Source organism: Bombyx mandarina, chromosome 20 (assembly GCF_030267445.1).
Source record: "Bombyx mandarina strain Sakado chromosome 20, ASM3026744v2".
NCBI lineage: Eukaryota > Metazoa > Arthropoda > Insecta > Lepidoptera > Bombycidae > Bombyx > Bombyx mandarina.
The window spans coordinates 6,372,848-6,391,797 of NC_143226.1; the positions used below are offsets into that span (position 1 = coordinate 6,372,848).

General features: G+C 34.6%; 2 protein-coding genes across 2 annotated transcripts; one reads left to right on the forward strand and one right to left on the reverse strand.

The window, feature by feature from the left end:
- Window positions 1-482: 482 nt before the first annotated feature.
- LTV1 (LTV1 ribosome biogenesis factor) lies at window positions 483-10,783 on the reverse strand. The gene is made up of 11 exons (XM_028181431.2): window positions 10,642-10,783; window positions 10,281-10,439; window positions 9,228-9,347; window positions 8,543-8,711; window positions 7,689-7,802; window positions 7,125-7,228; window positions 6,473-6,616; window positions 4,472-4,629; window positions 2,268-2,415; window positions 1,219-1,406; window positions 483-684 (listed from the first exon to the last, which is right to left on the reverse strand). The coding sequence occupies exons 1-11, from the start codon at window positions 10,642-10,644 to the stop codon at window positions 507-509; spliced, it is 1,485 nt and encodes a 494-aa protein (XP_028037232.2). The 5' UTR covers window positions 10,645-10,783; the 3' UTR covers window positions 483-506.
- A 2,547-nt stretch (window positions 10,784-13,330) lies between these two features.
- Sys1 (Sys1 golgi trafficking protein) lies at window positions 13,331-17,237 on the forward strand. The gene is made up of 3 exons (XM_028183204.2): window positions 13,331-13,701; window positions 14,247-14,368; window positions 16,237-17,237. Exons 1-3 carry the CDS (start codon window positions 13,522-13,524, stop codon window positions 16,424-16,426), a joined length of 492 nt encoding a protein of 163 aa, XP_028039005.2. The 5' UTR covers window positions 13,331-13,521; the 3' UTR covers window positions 16,427-17,237.
- The last annotated feature ends 1,713 nt before the right edge of the window (window positions 17,238-18,950 follow it).

Consider the following 18,950-nt stretch of genomic DNA (forward strand, 5'->3'; position numbering starts at 1 on the left):
GTTTCATTTATATCAACTAGTGGTCCCGCAGTAGTCGAAATTCGACTATAATTCATGGAACATTATTAAGAATCTATTGTTTAAGATTATTATTCCTCTATAATCACAGAATTCGAATACACTATAGATTAGATATAAAGATATAAAGCAATAACAAAAGTTTGACAATAACCAAAGAGTATAAATAATATATATGTGTGTGTATGTCAAATACATGGTAGTGTGTGTAATGTTCTTTTTTATTGTTTTAATGTATTATTAATTTTAAAAAAATAGTAGCTTTCTGCACTCCTCTATATTTTCTATAAGTGTGGGAAATTCTATACTCCTCCGTCCGCGCAATTTTCGTAAAAATGGGTACAAAGTTTTTGCTTCACGTATTAATATATAGATATATACTCCTGTGAGTAATAGCTACTGTTAGCTCAAGCCGCAGAGCTCTCTAGTCCTTGTACGACAAATAATAAATAATAATCCGGTTATACATTAAACAATATTTATTGCTCCTACAATATTCTGTTCCCTTGCACATTATTCTTGTTGTTCATCATGATCTTCTCTTGCCGTTTCTTCTCTTCCTTGAAGGCTTCTTTGTTAGCTTTCTTCTCGATTCTCCTCTCTCGTCTGTATTCTTTCAATAAACGTTTTCGTTCTCTCTTTTCTTCAACACTTTCGTCTGTGGGCCTGGGAAATGTTACAAGTTTTTTTTAAAAGTGTTCATTTTAATTAGTGGAGATTAAATAATATTTTGTTTTCCTACCCATTCGCTGGTAGCATAAGAGGCTATTCCAGTTACGGGAAAATAGTACTAAATGAAAAGATCGATTTAGGAATGGTTAGATATTTTTTCCCTACCTAAGCTGATGGTTTTGAGAGACCATATCAGCGTCACCGGGCTAGTGAAAACCACCAGAATAGTTCGTCCTAAGTACTACTATAGCGGCACGAGTAACGCCATCTATCGTCAAACAGCAGAAACGATGTTGAAGTCTGCTTGAAAGTATCATTCGAGTAATGATTAAACAGATTTTTAATGTGTATTTTTGTGAAATTTATCTCGAGCGTATAACGTAACGTCTCCAGATATTGTCCTACATCAGCATCAGACTGAAGCGAACTGCCGGGTTTTTCGCGGTTTCCTTGGGCGTTTCTATACGTTTTCCAGCGAGGTTCGAAGCGAGACCCTGGGTTTCTGCCCCCCCCCCCCCCCCCCCCCACCTTATGGAGAGCGCGCTGAGCGTGGACAGCAGCGTGTCGGCGCGGCTGGCGGCGTCGGCGGCGCGCGGGGCGGCCTCGCTCATGGCGTTGAACCTGGCCAGCGCCTTCACCGTCAGCTTCCCACCGTCGGCGCCGAGCACGTCCTTAGGTATACCAGTTTTTGGATCTATCACAATCCTCTTCGGTTTCTGCAATATATATCTATATATTAATACGTGAAGCAAAAACTTTGTACCCCTTTTTACGAATATTGCGCCATCGGTAGAATATGACATTTCCCACACTTATAGAGAATATAGAGGATTGCATGCAGCAGAGATGCGAATGTTGCGAATGTTGCGATGGATGTGTGGAGAACGAGAATGGATAGAATACGGAATTAATATGTTAGAGGAAGTCTGAAAGTGGCGCCTGTGACAGAAAAGCTGAGAAGTGCGCGATTGGGATGGTATGGACATGTGATGAGACGAAATGAAAATGAGCTTAGTACGAGAATGTTAACTATGAATGTGGAAGGATATAGAGGAAGAGGTAGACCTAAGAAGAAATGGATGGATTGCGTGAAAGACGATATGGGTAAGAGGGGAGTGAGCAAAGAAACGGTATATGATAGAGGAGTAGAGTAGGGCACCGGTAACCTACACAACAGGAAAATTTCCAATGTGGTTAAGGTCATCGCTGTGTGGCGAGTGGGCAAGTCAACTCGCACATCTCAAAACAGCACAGAAATCATACGATTTTACGACGCATCAGGTGATCCGAGTGCCGTGTGCAAAGAATGTTAAACCACGCCCCCTGCAACATGTCGCCGGCGCATCTTATTTGTCGAAGTGGTAAAGACACAAGATGGCCACGCTTTCATCTATTGTTCTTCAGGCGGAGGACATGTTGAAAGGGGCGGCAACTCCTGCGCAAATTATTATTGACTATAAGTTATAGTTATAGATATAGTTTTGGTTTTTACTATAAATACGATTGTGCCGTAATTGTAACACAGACCATCTGGAATACTTCAGCTGCATTGAAAAGTTGTAAATTGGTAGACGTACCTTAGGTTCCTCTATGAGTTTCGGATGGTTGTACAAGTTGGAGTAAGTACTGAGAATTGTCTCGCAGTCCCATCTCTCCTTGGGCTCAACTTCCACGGTGACGACATCTTCTTCAGATTCTTCTTCGATTTCCTGAAGACGTTGTAACCTGGAAAAGTTCAAACAATATCCTGAGTTCGCTAGTTTCTGAACGCGACCTCCATACCCGCCATTGTGCCCTCGGGCATCACCAATTGCAGTTATGCAAACATCAACCAAGCTCAACACATAACCAAAATCAAGGGCAATTTATTTATAATTAAAATACAAAATAATATAACATATAGTTTAAAAACAAAATAATTTACCATAAAATACATACCGTAGATAACTCAAAACAATAAATTACATCATTTTTTATATTAGTGCACCTAATATTAGACTAAAGTAATTTTAAATAAAAGTAAAATAATATTATCGGCATTGCAACTTGGTGAAAATTGTCAAGTTAATCGATCGTGTTGAAGATGATCAAAAATTACTTTCAAGAATATCTTTGCACAGATATATTTTATTTTAATTTATACAAATATATAAAAATTAATTGCTGTTCGTTAGTCTCGCTAAAATTGGAGAACGGCTGGACCGATTTGGCTAATTTTGGTCTTGAATTATTTATGGAAGTCCAGAGAAGGTTTAAAAGGTAGATAAATATGAAAATGCTCGGAATTAAATAAAAATAACAATTTTGTTTTTCGTTTGATCCCCCGTCGGACGGATTTCGTTTGCTTATTTGTATTTTATACAAAAGTTTAGGTCTTTTATTTATCGATTGGAGCACTACGAAGTGTGCCGGGTCAGCTAGTAGAGAATATAAAGAAGGAGTGCACAATGCTAATTTTTTTTTACATAATGCATGGTTTGAGTTTATTTTATACAAAAAGGGGACGGCCCATTTCAGGCCCAAAGCGGACAATAGATTAGAGAAAAAATACTTAGTGCATTAATTTTGTCATAAATAAATATGCATTTACTTTCTTCCAAATAAGCGCCACTACAGTTTACAATAAGTAGTTTAAAAAAAGTAACTCTATTGAAAAAACAAGATTTTTATTTTTGCGGGAAAAATGTTGCCAGCATCAAAATCTTTTACGTATTAATTAAACGTTTTAATTATATAAATAAATCATTTTAAGTATTATCATTAATAAATCGATTTTAATCGATTATAAGCACATAAAATAACATCAAAGACATACCCATTGGACTTTAACTTGTTAGTATACTTGAGACCTTAGAACTTATATCTCAAGGTGGGTGGTGCATTTACGTTGTAGACGTCTGTGGGCTCCAGTAACCACTTAACACCAGAGTGGCTGTGAGATCGTCCACCCATCTAAGCAATAAAAAAAAAACTTAACTAGTATTGTTATTTAAATATGTACAACTAAAACAAAAAAAAAAAAAAATGTGTACTCGTAAAGAAAAAGATTAAGAAATAAATCAATGATCGGTTATTTAAAAAAATGATCGATATATGAATTTCATGTAATTATTTTTCTTTATACTGACAACACTGATTTTAATCTGACTGCCACTTCGCTTGCTGCTTGTGCTTGCGTTCAAAATGGATGTGTTTTGATTTTTTTTCGATTTATTTTGCTTTTATCAATAACGTTTCATACTACGACTGAAAAACATTGTGTGAATTGTGGTTTTAACCTGACCGAGATTTAAAACCGCGTATATGCTGTCCTGTGCTATTTTTAGATGATTTACTAATTGTGTATGAAGATGAAGAAAATATTGATATTTAAAAAAGTATGTGTGTTTTTTTATACCCTAATAACTACAATTGGATAAAAATACATTAGGAACATCTTAAACATTAAAAAAAGAAAAGTTCTTGAAGTATTTATATAGAAAATTAACCTCAAAACGAGTTTTTATTTTTATTATATTTTTTATAATAGTGGCGTCAATTTCAATATATTTTTTAGATATCCAATACATTTAAGAATTTGAATCAGTCCATTTTTATAGTAATATTTGATGTCCACCTTGGGCCCAGCACACTATGGAGAGTGGGCATTCCCCTTTAGGTCTTTTATTTATCGATTGAAGCACTACGAAGTCTGCCAGGTCAGCTAGTTTTATAAATATATAGATACATAAAGCGTGTTTAAAAAAAAACCTTTATGTATACTGAATATGCGGGACCATACCTCCTCATTTCGGTTTCCTTGTCGAGCTTGTACTTCCTCTGCGAGGCCTCGAACTCCTGGGCGGCCTGCAGCAGCATGGCGTGCGTCTCCGGCATGTGACCCTCGATCTCGTCCAGGTCGAGGGCTCCCAGCTCCGTGTCGTCGTACTCGGCGTACATCTACGCGGAGGCACATATGTGGTTTGTTATTCGTTGTTCGTATTCTTGGGATTATTATACTCCGAACATATAAAAGTCAAACACACCAATTCCACAATCTTATACCTTTAAACGAGCAATTCTTGTATATATATATATATAATCTGAATCTCGGAAACGGCTCCAACGATTTTCATAAAATTTAGTATACAGGGGATTTCGGGGGCGATAAATCGATCTAGCTACGATTTATTTACAGAAAATGTTGTTTTATTCGTGTTTTCAATAATCAACTCTTCCCGACATCTATTGGCAAATAATAATACTATTTTTATTGAGGGCAACTAACTGCTTTAAACCGAACAAAGCTCGGTCATCATCTAGTATCTATAATGTGTACAATATTAAAATATAACCAAAAGTAAAGTGAGCAACGCTAGGCACCAGAAGATACGAATTAAAACTAAAATTACGTTTTTACAATCAACTTAAATCGACGCGCGCGAATCTCGCAGTATGACGTCACGGGACACCTGCGCGTTCGGGAACTCCGATCGCGACCGATGACGCCCGAGCGCGACCGAGTGTTGCACGCTACACATTTAACCGTAAGTCAAGTTCAATAATAGACACACTTTTGTCCCGCGATTTCACTCGCTCAAATTTAATAATACGTTAAGAATTTACAATTACTAGTGGCCCTCGCAGTAGTCGAAATTCAACTATAATTAATTGAAATTATAAATTTGAACGTTACGGTTCTATTGTTAAAGACTATAATATTTCTAAAATATAATCACAGATTTCGCCGAGACTACACTATAGACAAATAAACAATATTAACCTATTCTCAATTTGATCACAGACTAACAGAGCAACAAAAGTTTGACAATAAACATAAAGTATTCATATGGGTGTGTGTCAAATATATGGTAGTGTGTGTAACGTTTTTTTTTATTCATTTAATGTATTATTAATGCATAATTTAAAAAAAAATTACCATTCTGCACTCCTTCGCTCCTTCTTAAATTCTAAATTGTAATAATAATCTATATATTAATACGTGAAGCAAAAACTTTGTACCCCTTTTTATGAAAATTGCGCGGACGGAGCATTGTGAAATTTCCCACACTTATAGAGAACTAGCGACCCGCCCTCGCTTCGCTTCGGAAACATTAAAACACACATGAAACCAAAATAAAAAAATAAAAAAAAGTAGCCTATGTTCATCAGGGACAATGTCGGCTTCTAATGGAAAAGAATTTTTCAAATCGGTCCAGTAGTTTCGGAGCCTATTCGAAACAAACAAACAAACAAATCTTTCCTCTTTATAATATTAGTATAGATATAGAGAAGGAGTGACGAATGCTAATATTTTTTAAAAATTATACATTAATAATACATTAAATCAATAAAAAAACATTACACACATCACCATGTATTTGACACACACACATATAAACTCTATGTTTATTTTCAAACTTTTATTGTCTGTTATTGCAGTGTGTGGTCAAATTGAGAATAGGTTAATATTTTTTATCTTTAATATTATTTGTCTAGACGATATGGGTAGGAGGGGAGTGAGCGAAGAAATGGTATATGATAGAAGAGTATGGAAGGAGAAAACATGTTGCGCCGACCTCAGGTGACTGGGAGAAGGGCAGGATAATGATGATTTAATATTATTTGTCTATAGTGTAGTTTTGGCGAAATCTGTGATCATAGAAGTATAAGTCTTTGTCAATAGAACCATAATAATGTTCAAACTTATAATTTCAATTAATTATAGTCGAATTTCGACTAGCAAGGGACCACTAGTAATAATAATAAGGCAATAAAAATAAAATAAATAAAAAGTGATTACCTTTTCGAATCTGTTGTCCAGTAGCTCCAAGCCCTGGTTGCGCCTTATAATGCTGGACGACATCGAGTACTGCGAGAACCGCGACTTGGTGTCGTCCTTGTCCGGCGGCGCCCACGTCGGCATCCTGCCGCGGTTGTCTTCATCCTGTCAACCATTAAATAATTAATTAGTTTTTGATAGTGAACACTTGTTGACTGTTACCAGAGACAGTAAATACGACCAGCTCCGGTCGCTTAAGAGTAGAGAATATGAGAGAGAGAGAGTAGAGAGAGAGGGGGTGGGGGAGGGGAGAGAGAGAGTAGAGAGAGGGGTAGGGGGGAGGGGAGAGAGAGAGTAGAGAGAGAGGGGGCAGGGGGAGGGGAGAGAGAGGGTGTAGGGGGAGGGGAGAGAGAGTAGAGGGAGAGGGGGAGGGGAGAGAGAGGGGAAGTAGAGAGGGAGGGGGTAGAGAGAGATAGATAAAGAGGTTGGGGGAGGGGTTACGAGAGAGAGAGAAGTAGCGAGCAAAACGGTGGGAAGGGGGAGAGGGTAAGAGAGAGAGAGAGGTAGAGAGCAAAACGGTGGGAAGGGGGAGTGACCTTTCCGTTCGGTCAAACACCTCCTAACACCAGTCAATATTGTACCAAAAAAAATTATTGTTTTTGTCAAACCAAACCTGTGAATCGCTTTCATCATTTGATTCAAAGTCTGAAGAGAACGCTTTCTCAGAGTTATCATCACCCGATGAACCTTCATCTTCATCATATGCTTCTTCATCATCTGAAAATGGTTCCAATGGAATTTGAGACTCAATCAAACAAAACTCGAAAAAAGCCTCGTTTAAAGAAGGTTTCACTTCTATTACCACTAAACAGATTTTTATTTATTATTTGCAAGATATTACACTAAGCTTTCACACTTCCGTCACAATCCACTCAATTAATTATTTATCACCATAGGTGGTGTTGGCAACCCAACAAATTGGTATAAAATATTGTTTATTGTTGTGGTTGTGGAAAAAACATTAATTTTGAATTTTGAAATGTTTTAGATTTAACATTCTCTTTTTTCCGTGCTATTTAATGTACGCGAATTATGAAATTTCCAAAAATAAAAATTTTATACGTGCAATCCTCGCGAGTTTATTTATTAAGCTCCATGGCCATCCTAATCCTACAGTCCACAAAAGGTGGGACGTATCAACAATTTATTAACGTTTATAATTGTTTATAGCCCTCACCGTCCCCCATAGCCAATTCGATGAAGTTGTCTTCCAGTTCATTTTCAGGATCATCGAAATCAAAATCTTCATCCAAAGCGGCCACTACTTCCGGATCCAGATCGAGGCGTAAACCTGCAAATGTTTAAATAATTTGTTAAAAAATTATAGATTACTCGAATTTTTTTATAGAGTTACTGTTCGTTTTGGGAATTTAAAAACAATCACATTTGTTAGTATAATGCAATACTTATAAGTAGTTGTCGTGGCGTACAACCTCTTTGACAAGGACATAAGAACTACAACGACTAGACATAGACACAGACTAAGACAGATACTTGACAAGAATTAGAAAAGTAATGGAACGAGGGCGTACGTGACTAGCGGCAGGCAGTACATTGTTTGACTTCCTTAAAGACAGACACAAATGAGATGACAAGGAACGAACCGACCGTTCTCATATACATACTAGATGATGACCAAGCTTTACTCGGTAATTTTGTTTATAACGCCATCTTGTAGTGTCTTTAAAGCAGTTAGTTTCTCTCAATTAAGAAAAATAGTATTATTATTCACCAATAGATATCGGGAAGAGTCATAAAGTTGATTATCGATAAAGCTGATTATTGAAAACACGAAAAAAACAACATTTTCTGAAAATAAATCGTAGCTAGATCGATTTATCGCCCCCGAGATCCCCTGTATACTAAATTTTATAAAAATCGTTGGAGCCGTTTCCGAGATTAAGATTTTAAATAGATATATAAGAATTGCTCGTTTAAAGGTATAAGATAAAATTGTCGACAAAAGAACGAAGCGACCGTTCAAGTGATCTTTCGACCATTCAGTAATCAAATCAATAAAAAAAAACGGACCCTGTGGAGCAGCTTTATTGAGTAAACCAACATCCTCTTCAAATTCAGAGGCGAACACCGAACTGGGCAGCATCAGACGTTCTGTGACTGGAATGGGCAGCTCTTCATCTTCATCGATGATTTCATCAGTTTTTGTTGATTCATTTTCCTTCTTTTTATGTGGAGTTTTCTGTATAGTAAAAATTATTGTTAGTACAAACATGCAAAACATATAACAGTGCACCGAATGAAGAGGTCATTGGATACCCGATACGGACTGACTTTTCATAAATTACTTTATATATTACACTAAACAATTATTTTCTTAAATTTTTCTCTACTTAATGTTGCGTAGAGAAGATAAGAATGCGTGTTGAGTGTTGTTAATCAACAGAGTTACATTGATACAAGCCAATCCAGACTTGCTACTAGACAGTTGAAACTACATTCTGAATATTTGGGAGAACCATGCAAAGGAGTAAATCAAATAAAAATATAGTTTTTAATAATGAATAATCTTGTATGATATTAGTTTTTTTTTTAGGTTATCATGAACTAAAGAATAAATCTTTTGGTGTATATATATGGAGTGATGCGACTCAGTGGTCAAATCCTGCAAGTCGTTAACAGTTTTTCTATTGAAAAAAGTTCTTCATACAAGATCAACAATCATAACTACGTAGAATCAATTAAAAAAAAAACTCACGGGCTGCAACACAAGTGTAACCTCTTTTGTGTCTTTGAGATGCTGCAAATAATTGTAGTCATCGTCGTAATATATACCGTATTTCCTTTGTTCCTCCTTGCGTTGTTCAGGTGTGTATTCCTAAAATGAAATAAAAATCATTTAAAAGAGTTCTTCAATATATCTCTAAGCAACAGGCATTGAAGGGCATTGCCCTTTTTCATATACCACTTGACCACACATGATTATCAGTGCCATAATACTTTGATTCAGGAAGTGAATTTAATAACTTATGGGTTTAATTTAAATCAAAGATTTAAGTTATACAACTCATTTACTACGCCCATGTGGGTGAAACTGATAGTAGAAATAGGTAGTTTTCCAATTACAGAGCATAATGCGACTCAGTGACGCACAATGCCGAATTATGCTGAAGCTTAATTGGAACGTGAATTAGTTTTCAAATGCATCAGCAGAGTGCGCTAAGTTAGCAGTTTTAATTAACATTGATTATTTCTAAGAAACTACGACGAAACGAAAGCCTTACAATTTTTTTCAACATTAAATAATATTACTAACAATAATATAAACAAAATTTCGATCAATGCCAACTTAAAGAAAAAACCCTTGTAAATTTTCTGTCACTGAGTCCGTATCGATTGCGAGTATCACGCGAGAGCAGTACTTTTGAGAGTACTTGATTGTGCGAAGCGTTGCTGTAGTGGGAACATTCAATGTTGAGCATTATGCCGCATAATGCGCTCTTGTGCTGTAATAGGAAAACTACCATAGCCACACTTCTTGTAAACATAAATCCATTCTTAACAATATAGGTATGCACTTTGACAAAATTCAAACTTTATTACAAATCTCTAGCTTCTGTATAGTACTTCTTTCGAAAATAATATTATCTTTACACAACTCAGTAAGGTGTTAGAAAATTTCCATTCTCAGTGATGGGAGAATTAAGCTACCTTTTTCAAGGGCGGGCATTGGAAAGTATGGAGTACGGATACATGGCTTCTATTGTAGTGTGTAACAGATAGCTTGTAGTCGGAGAGTATTTTTACTTACTGGATCTTTATCCTTTGTAGGTGGGATGGTTGTGTTTACGGGCACTAATACTCGCTGCGGGGCTGTTTCGTCGGCGGCCAGAGGATCTCTTTGAGATCTGTGTACTAGATTAAACGTCACCGCTTTCTTTTTATCTATGAATTTCTTTTTTGTTTTAGGCTGGAACAAGGTAAGGTTTTACATTTATTTCTATTTTGACTCTAAGACTCGCTGTTTGAAAAGTTGTTTTAAAATATAAAAGTGAATCTCCAAAGATCGTTTTTCTAGTTTCGAAAAGGTTATTTTGAATACACAGATTTTGAGGTAAAAACTCTAGTCGTATTTCATCTTTATCTTTTTTTTGTTAGTGTATTATAATTACCATTTTTGTATTGCACAGTTATTTGTAATGTTTAAGCAATAATATCATGTGTTTAATCCACTGAACGAAAACAAGAACATGTGTTATTTTTTTTTACTTTTTTTAAGATATTTTATGACCTGGTAACAAAGACCTTTAAGTCATATCTCATTTTAATTTATATTTTATTTTTAAGCAAAATGAGAATATGGAGTGAAATTAAATTAAATGAAAGAAAATGCTTAATTTGAGACATTAATCAACTGGGATGAAATTAAATGAAATGATATGATATTAGTAAAATGGTGGTCATTTACTAAGATATTTTTCAGAGGACTCTTTGGAGGATCCCGATAAGTTATGTCCAGCGGATATGTTTCATTTTGCCACATTTTGTCTATTTAGTGTTTCTTCAGGTTTAAATGTGTAATAACGGTGGTTTATTAACTGTTTAATATCTGTGAAAGTGCACAAATGTGGGAAAATGAAACAAAGCCACTGGACATAACTTATCGGGATCCTCCAAAAAGCCCACTGAAAAAAATCTCAATAAATGACCACCACTTTACTGAGATTATATTTCATCCCATATCATCTCATTTCATTTAATTTCATAACAGTTGATTAATGTCTCAAATTAATCATCTTAATTTCATTTCATTCAACTCCATATTATCATTTGTCATAAAAATAAGAAAATAAATTAAAATAAGACATGACTTAAAGGTCTTAGTTACCAGGTTATAAAATCCCTAAAAAAAAAACATACGAGACTTTTGGCGGGAACGCGAGGAGTGAAGTTGTGTGATTTTGTTTTATTTTGTCTAATTAGTGTTTCTTCAGCTTTAAATGTGTAATAACGGTGGTTTATTAACTATTTAGTATCTGTGAAAGTGCACCAATGTGGGAAAATGAAACAAAGTTGCTGAAAGTTACTTCTCGGGATTTTCCAAAAAGTCCATTGAGAAAGTTTCAGTAAATGACCATTTTATTGAGATTATATTTCATCCCACATAATATCATCTCATTTCATTTCATTTAATTTAATTTCATCCCAGTTTATTAGTGTCTCAAGTTAATAATTTTCGTTCATTAAATTTCATTTCACTCCATATTATAATTTTTCATAAAAATAAGAAAATAAATTAAAATATAAGACATGACTTAAAAGTCTTAGTTGCCAGGTCATAAAATTTATCTAAAAATTAAAAAATTTTATACTATATTATCACTTCACTTTCACAGATATTAAATACCGTAAAATGGGGCGATTAGGGACAAATTCCAACTTTATGAGCAATTTTAAGGTAGTTGTTGATGTATATAATGCTATATCAGGATCAAAATGATTGAGTCTTGGGGGCATCTTTGTTATCTAATTTAAAATTATGCAACTAGCATTCCAGTTTAAGCTAAAAATGCAAAAATAGGTGTAATCCCTATTTACCCGAAAATTGCGGTTAATTGGGACGAAATGAGAAATTTCCTAGGGTTGGCACTACTTTTATTTTTATATATAGTTTTAATTTATTTATTTATTTAGTTGCACCAACAAAGTGATCATCAATAAAAAAATTGAAAAACTGACAAAAGTACATGGCAGACATCACCTCAATTATAGGTGCAATCGACAGTGCTGATATTTCTATCTGGGTTAAGAGATTAGGTGTGTCGGTTATTCCATGGATTAATCAGATGAATACCCCCACTCTGAACAAATATTAAATATTTTATTATGTATTACTTAGACATTTTTGTCCACCTTGAGATTTCATTGATCTTGTTACATGTCTCTGCAAAATCGACTTACTTATATTAAATTGCTTATCTATTTCAAATAAAGACTTATTCCCAATTTCGCTTCGAATAAACCAGATTTTTACCAACAAATTTAAAAAATATTGTTATAACTACATAGACAACCCTACAAACCTGTACCTATTTATACTTAGGTCGTTTCCATTTCACGTATTTTCATCCCAATTGACCCCTTTTTCGTTGTTATTTGTACCTAAGACGTCCCCAATATCCCCAAAAACAACAGATTTTTACATGTATTTTTATTTAATCAAATACATTAAAACCAATAACAACTGAGACTTACCTTTAATATATATGCTGGTTCAAACACTAAATAACGTTTATAAATCATAGTCGTCTTCTATTATTATCAAATAAATAAAAGAGAGCAAAGTTTCTAGCACTAAAATAATGACCACCACAGGAAGTTAATTTGAAACGCGATTTTTTATAAGTTAGCAGCTATTATCGTGCATATTCAGAGTTGTTTTGTGAACTTTCAACATTCTACTATTAAACTACAAAAAATGGAAGATTTTGCAACGAATATAAAACTTATATTGAGCGTCGAAAGATTTTCCCGGTTTTTTCCCGATTCGCCTGTCAATCCCTAATCGCCCCATTTTACCGGTAGTTAATAAACCACCGTTATTACACATTTAAACGTGAAGAAACACTAAATAGATAAAATAAAACAAATCGCATAACTTCACTCCTCGCGTTCCCGCCAAAAAGTAATATTTATTTGTGTAGACCGTGTTTAACAGATGCAATTAAGTGAAAAATTAAGAAATTTTACGGAATGTCATCACATTGCAAAAAATCCTTCGACTTAGGTTATATATAATCTTACTCTATGCCTTCGACTTTAGAAATAGATTAAGCAAAACAGTGACAGCATATTTGTTATCTGTGTTAACATAGTGACAGATCCATAGATAATACACCTAAGGTCCAAGCCAGCTGATAAAACAGTGACTTTTTAATATTAGTTTATAACATTAATTTCGTCATAAAAATACCATATGCCTACAATTAAACGTCCTCAACGTATACAGAGATCTTTAAATTTTCTGCCGACCTAAACAGTGCGTTGTTACGATGTCGAAAATTAAAAAGTTCAGTGGCTCATTCCGCTATACGCAATGGGACCCTTGTTTGATAATATCTCAAATAGTGGCAATGCAGTCTGTAATGTACCTGTCTCTTAGTCTGCTCGTGGCCATCATGCAGGACTTGACCGGCTCCACGAGAACTTTGGATCATTTATTTGAATATCATGTAAGTACATTACCAAACAAAAGGTAGCATGACAAAAGTAGTCAAGTTTCAACTAATAAATGTACGTAAATCTCTCCGTTACGGTTTATTTCGTACGTTAGTATGTCCCTAGCTTAAACAATGAATGATTTGGTAGCCTAAAATATTTTCCGCCAAAAACTTTTATTTGCTAAATTATCAAGTTAGGTAAAAATAATACTAGAATTAACATTAGAGGTTCCTACAGTGATTATGACCAGGTAATTACGGAAAATAGGTGCGTAATCAGGCCTATATATTCTCATCATATCAGCATTATCCTCTTAACAACTACCTTATCATTCTTAAACTCATTCAGATATTACCAGAGGCTCATTTATATAACTGCTTAACATAAGCTTGTATGTGCTATAATTTACTGGTAAGCAATATCAAATGAAATACAAACACATGAAAAATATATAGAAATAGATTAAGAAACAGAGAAGATGTAAACAGATGCTTAATGCAACCACCTGGTCTGCCAATTGATTGCATTTTCATAAAATTTGTTTTGTTATTTTCAGGAGCTCCACATAGTAGATAACGAAGGAAGGGCAGTGATATTAGCATTTGTTTTCAATGCAGTCATCGGTGCCTTTGCATTATGGATGATTGTTGGACGGACAAAGCTGTGCTTGGACTTTAGGTAAGACATTATTATGAATATAATAAAAGCAAAGAAAATATCTAGTCACTTTAATTGATTTGAAAACTTTCCTAATATTTTTTTTATATTTTATAACCTTTTTTTTGCCACTATGCATTCACTGGGAGCCTATGGGACTATTCCAGCCATGTGCAGATGGGTAGGTGAGCTCACGGGCTCAACCTGAGAGAATTTGCTAACGTTAACCTTAGCAAAGAGCAGTGTTTTGCTGAAACTACCACCAGATCAGAATCAGTTGAACTGAATATTCTCACTGAATAGTCTCAGTGGGAAAGTCAGTGGGTTGTGTCTATGGGTTAGTTCATTTGTCGAACTCTCCTTTACAACACAAGGAGAATGCTGCCTTGCGGCTGTGCTTGCAAAACACTGAGAGTGAATCTACAGGATCTGTCAAGACATATTATAGGCGGAGGCAGCTTTGCGTTGCCCCGCCGCCAGGATTGGAAAATATCAGAAATTATGGAGCAGTTATAGCAAAGCTGCTTTTGATTACCTTGTCTTTATTGTCATAGTCTGTATACAGGTTCAATTGATGGAATGTAGTCACTGTGGACCTGGGACACTATCTGTATGTATACTGCTTATAAATACTTTATTGAGCTTCCCTCTTTCACCAGATTTCAATTATGAACACATACATGTTCTTGTGAAAATGATAATACTGTATCACATACTTAAAACAAAATATATGATAAATAAATAATGTCTAGTGTTTATAAGAAAACTGAACCTCAAGATGTGCGGAACAAGTGCTCGGCACAATATTCTCCTAACTGAATTAGCCACATGATATCGACGCTTGAAAGGCAAACGTGACTGAGCGACAATGCGTGAACTTTACAATAGACTTATTTTAAGTTGAAATACCTGAAAAAAAATCTATTTTAACGAATCTAGCTGTAGGATTGAAATGATTTTAATAGACCTAGAAATATTTTTTTTTTTGCACAACGAATATGTTTATTGCCTATCATTTATGTATAAAGCAATGACATCGCCGCAAGAACACCTCAGAACACCAGGCAAGCCTCGAGTAGGTCTCCCTATCTGTGATAAAAATTAATAAATTACTATTAGTTATTTGATGGTTTATCAAAGCACTTAAAAAAAAATTATCAATGCCAACTATCTTTGAACATTACACAGTTTATTAATACAACATAATTTCATAGGAAAATTATCTTGATATTGTTTTATACCATTACATTATTATTATACTCATATATAAAATGAACATCGGTATGTTTTTTATTTTAACATTTCAATTAAATCTTCGCAAAGCCAACCTCTGTACTGGTAGCATTTATTAACAATATCGACTGTGATATGGCAATGTTGTAATGCATTGATAAAAAAAACTCTTTTTTTTTTTTTTATTGCCTTTGTAGGCAGACGAGCATACGGCCCACCTGATGGTGAGTGGTTACTGTCGCTCATGGACTTCAGCAATGCCAAGGGCAGAGCTAAGCCGCTGCCTACCGCTTAATACTCTCCACTAGCCTCGTTTGAAGAAGGACAGACAACTTATTGATGATTTTGATCAGGTTCTCTCGGATCAAAAGGAGCATGAATGTAAAATATGCACTGTGCTATAAAATGAACATTCTTACATCTCTTTTACTATTAATAGGGCATATCGTGAGCCCGCAAACTGAAGTACTATCATTCTGTCTATATTGGCCATGAAGCCATCATCTTTTCTGGTTTGAAGGGTGTTACAATGGATGGAACACGGTACAAGTGAGACTTCAAATACTGATGCTTTTGAACAGCTGGGAGATACTTCAACCACTGAATATAATAAAACTAAAGCATATCTGAATTTAAATAGTATATTATCATTTCAGTTGCACATACCACGGACTTCATTTGATCGCATGCTGGTATTACAACGGAAGTTTCCCCACAACTTTCTCGTGGTGGACGTTGAACATAGCCTGTGGGGCTGTAATGTGCGTGGCGGGCGAGTTCTTGTGCCTGAGGACTGAGTTGAAAGCAATACCCCTGAGTAATATAGGTGCTAAAGTGGACTTATGAAACTTGCTTACTGGTGTTAAGTTTGTTGCACCAATCTGTGGGGATTGATGGCGGGCTTAGAGTGGACACTTGTGGTTTCAGCTTGAGGAACTTGGGAGCTTGTGAATCGATATGAACACTTATTATTGTCTGATTATGTTTGGTGCATAGCAGACGTTGCTTTTCACTCAATGAGAAAACATTCAGAACTGCAGTCATTGACCTTGTTGTATTGCAGTATGCGAAGGAACTATTGTCAAAAAAAATTGTATGAAATAAAAAATGTTACTAATTTTTTTTTAATTGAATTTTTTTGTTTTTATGTTATTAAAAAAATTGAGCTAATGTTATTAGTGAATTTAAACGATTTTAAAATGTTTGAGTGTTTGTTGTTCTTTCACGAATTTATGAAAACTGATTGAATTTTCTTATTTTCATGTGACAAAATTGTTTAAATGATAGGTATATTCAAAGTTAAACTTAACTCCAAATCAATCAGCAAATCAGAAATGATGATTCTTAATTTTTCATATATGACTTACAATAATTTAGAAAATCCAATTTATAACTGAATCGAAGTAAACTTCAAAATGAATATACAATTAATTGAATAAAATTTAAAGTATGTAAGATTTAATTAACATTATGATTAATTAATGCTAATGAATACAAACTATTTTTGTAAAATCAAGAAAATAATTATTTGAAAACCTTAAAAAAGTGTAGCAAAGATACATTACAGAACCGTAAGTAAAACTGTGATCAAATTGTTTACTACACGCATATTTATTTGTTTTTATTAAAAATGTAAATAAATATATTTCTAATTTAATTTGTTTATTTTATTTTGTCAGGAAAAGAATCCTTTGCCTTTGCGAATTATTTAGTAAAGTGTTGCCTTATACCAACTTGATTTTACCATTCTGCTCATTTCTATCACAATCGAGAATTCTCGTGTAAAAAATGTCCTAAGTAGACAGCTGACATTTCGATCTCGTGCCTAAAGTTTACGGAAAATAGGATCAACACGGCCCATAAATACAAGAAATATGTGTAAAGTAAAAAATAGGAAATCAATAAAACAACATTGAATTTAGTTACAATAATTTATAATAAAATGATTCAATAAAAACAATAACAAGTATTATTTATTAGCAAACAGAATATATCAATAATAATATATCACAAACTAGCGTACGATTCAATGAAATCACAAAGTATGCGTGCATATTTAAAAAACTATTACATTTTGATACCAATATTTTAACCGGCTTCGATTTTTCGTTGTTTAGAGATATTAGCCCGGCCAATGTACGTTCTAACGACATCCTATGGCGCCGAGAGCACTCCATGACCAGAGTTTGGTCATACTGGGATATTTAGAAATTACTCTGGAATGGCTAATCTTTTTATTCGACTTATACAATATTACAATGTATTAAATCGTCTGCCAGTTAAAATATCAGGTCACAGCATTATTATTAACCCACAACTGCCATCGTATGACGAGGTATGTTTATAATCTATGGACATTTTTTTACATACTGTCACTGTCAAAAACGTGACATTCAAGTTTTGTACCGTACTTCAATCTCTGTTTGTTGTTGTTCTAAAAATAATTTTCGTTGCTGTTTTTCGTAAATTTACTTAAAAACTAATCGATATGTATTTGTCGTCACACGATGACAGTTTCCGTGGCGGTGTGCCATTCGGTTGAGTGCGCATTTCTATAACAATAGTTCGATTACATTACACTACGAATATTAATTTATTTAATAGTAACGTTAATCTCATAAGATCTGCCATTGGATGCAACTAGCCTTATGCGTTTAAATTGAATTATATTAAGGTATATGGTATCATAAAGTAGACACGAGGTAGATTATCATATGAAAACAAGATATCTTTTGTCAATTTAGAAGAAAAAGCGACGGTTACATACTGACTTTCGTTAATATAATATAATTTTCATATAAAAATTGGCTGTATGTTTGGAAGTGACATTTTTTTACATAACAATGTAACTGGCGGCGGCTGTGTATTCTAAACTTGCAATTATTACCTAGCCTATCTACCAGTATTTTGTCATCCATATTGTGTATGGAAAAATTAACACAAAACATCGTCTTCGACAATCGCTAGTCGCACCCAAGTCTTCGGCGCTAATCGGGTACGCAATTTACCTATCAACGTGCATCGTAAAATTAGGACCATTGCAACGGCGAATAGATTCCTTCTCACAAAACGCGAACTTTGACAACCACCGAAAGGTATAAATCGCACGACGTTAGCTTATTTTTTCGTGAAGAGAAATCTATTTTTACGACGCGAGCCACAATTTCAATCATAAACGATACATTTATATTCAGTTTATTCTTATCAACGTGTTTTTAAGCTTTCGTCTAGATTTCAGACCAGTGATCGGAAACCTTGTCAACCAAAAGAGTGAAATACAGATAATACATAATTGATGAACACCGGCTGCATGCACGAAAAAGTGTCACGTTCCGCTTGAGCGTGCAATCGAGAGCGCGAAACAATCGAC

What these genes read in the sequence shown, in the direction of transcription:
- LTV1 (XM_028181431.2), bottom strand. An exon ending in TTACACTTGTGTTGCAGCCC is followed by an intron (nt 8,712 to 9,227) that starts GTGAGTTTTTTT and finishes TTTACTATACAG; the next exon opens with AAAACTCCACATAAAAAGAA. An exon ending in TGGACAACAGATTCGAAAAG is followed by an intron (nt 4,630 to 6,472) that starts GTAATCACTTTT and finishes GCCTCCGCGTAG; the next exon opens with ATGTACGCCGAGTACGACGA.
- Sys1 (XM_028183204.2), top strand. Translation starts at nt 13,522, where the DNA reads ATGTCGAAAATTAAAAAGTTCAGTGGCTCATTCCGCTATACGCAATGG. An exon ending in ATCATTTATTTGAATATCAT is followed by an intron (nt 13,702 to 14,246) that starts GTAAGTACATTA and finishes TGTTATTTTCAG; the next exon opens with GAGCTCCACATAGTAGATAA. An exon ending in AAGCTGTGCTTGGACTTTAG is followed by an intron (nt 14,369 to 16,236) that starts GTAAGACATTAT and finishes TTATCATTTCAG; the next exon opens with TTGCACATACCACGGACTTC.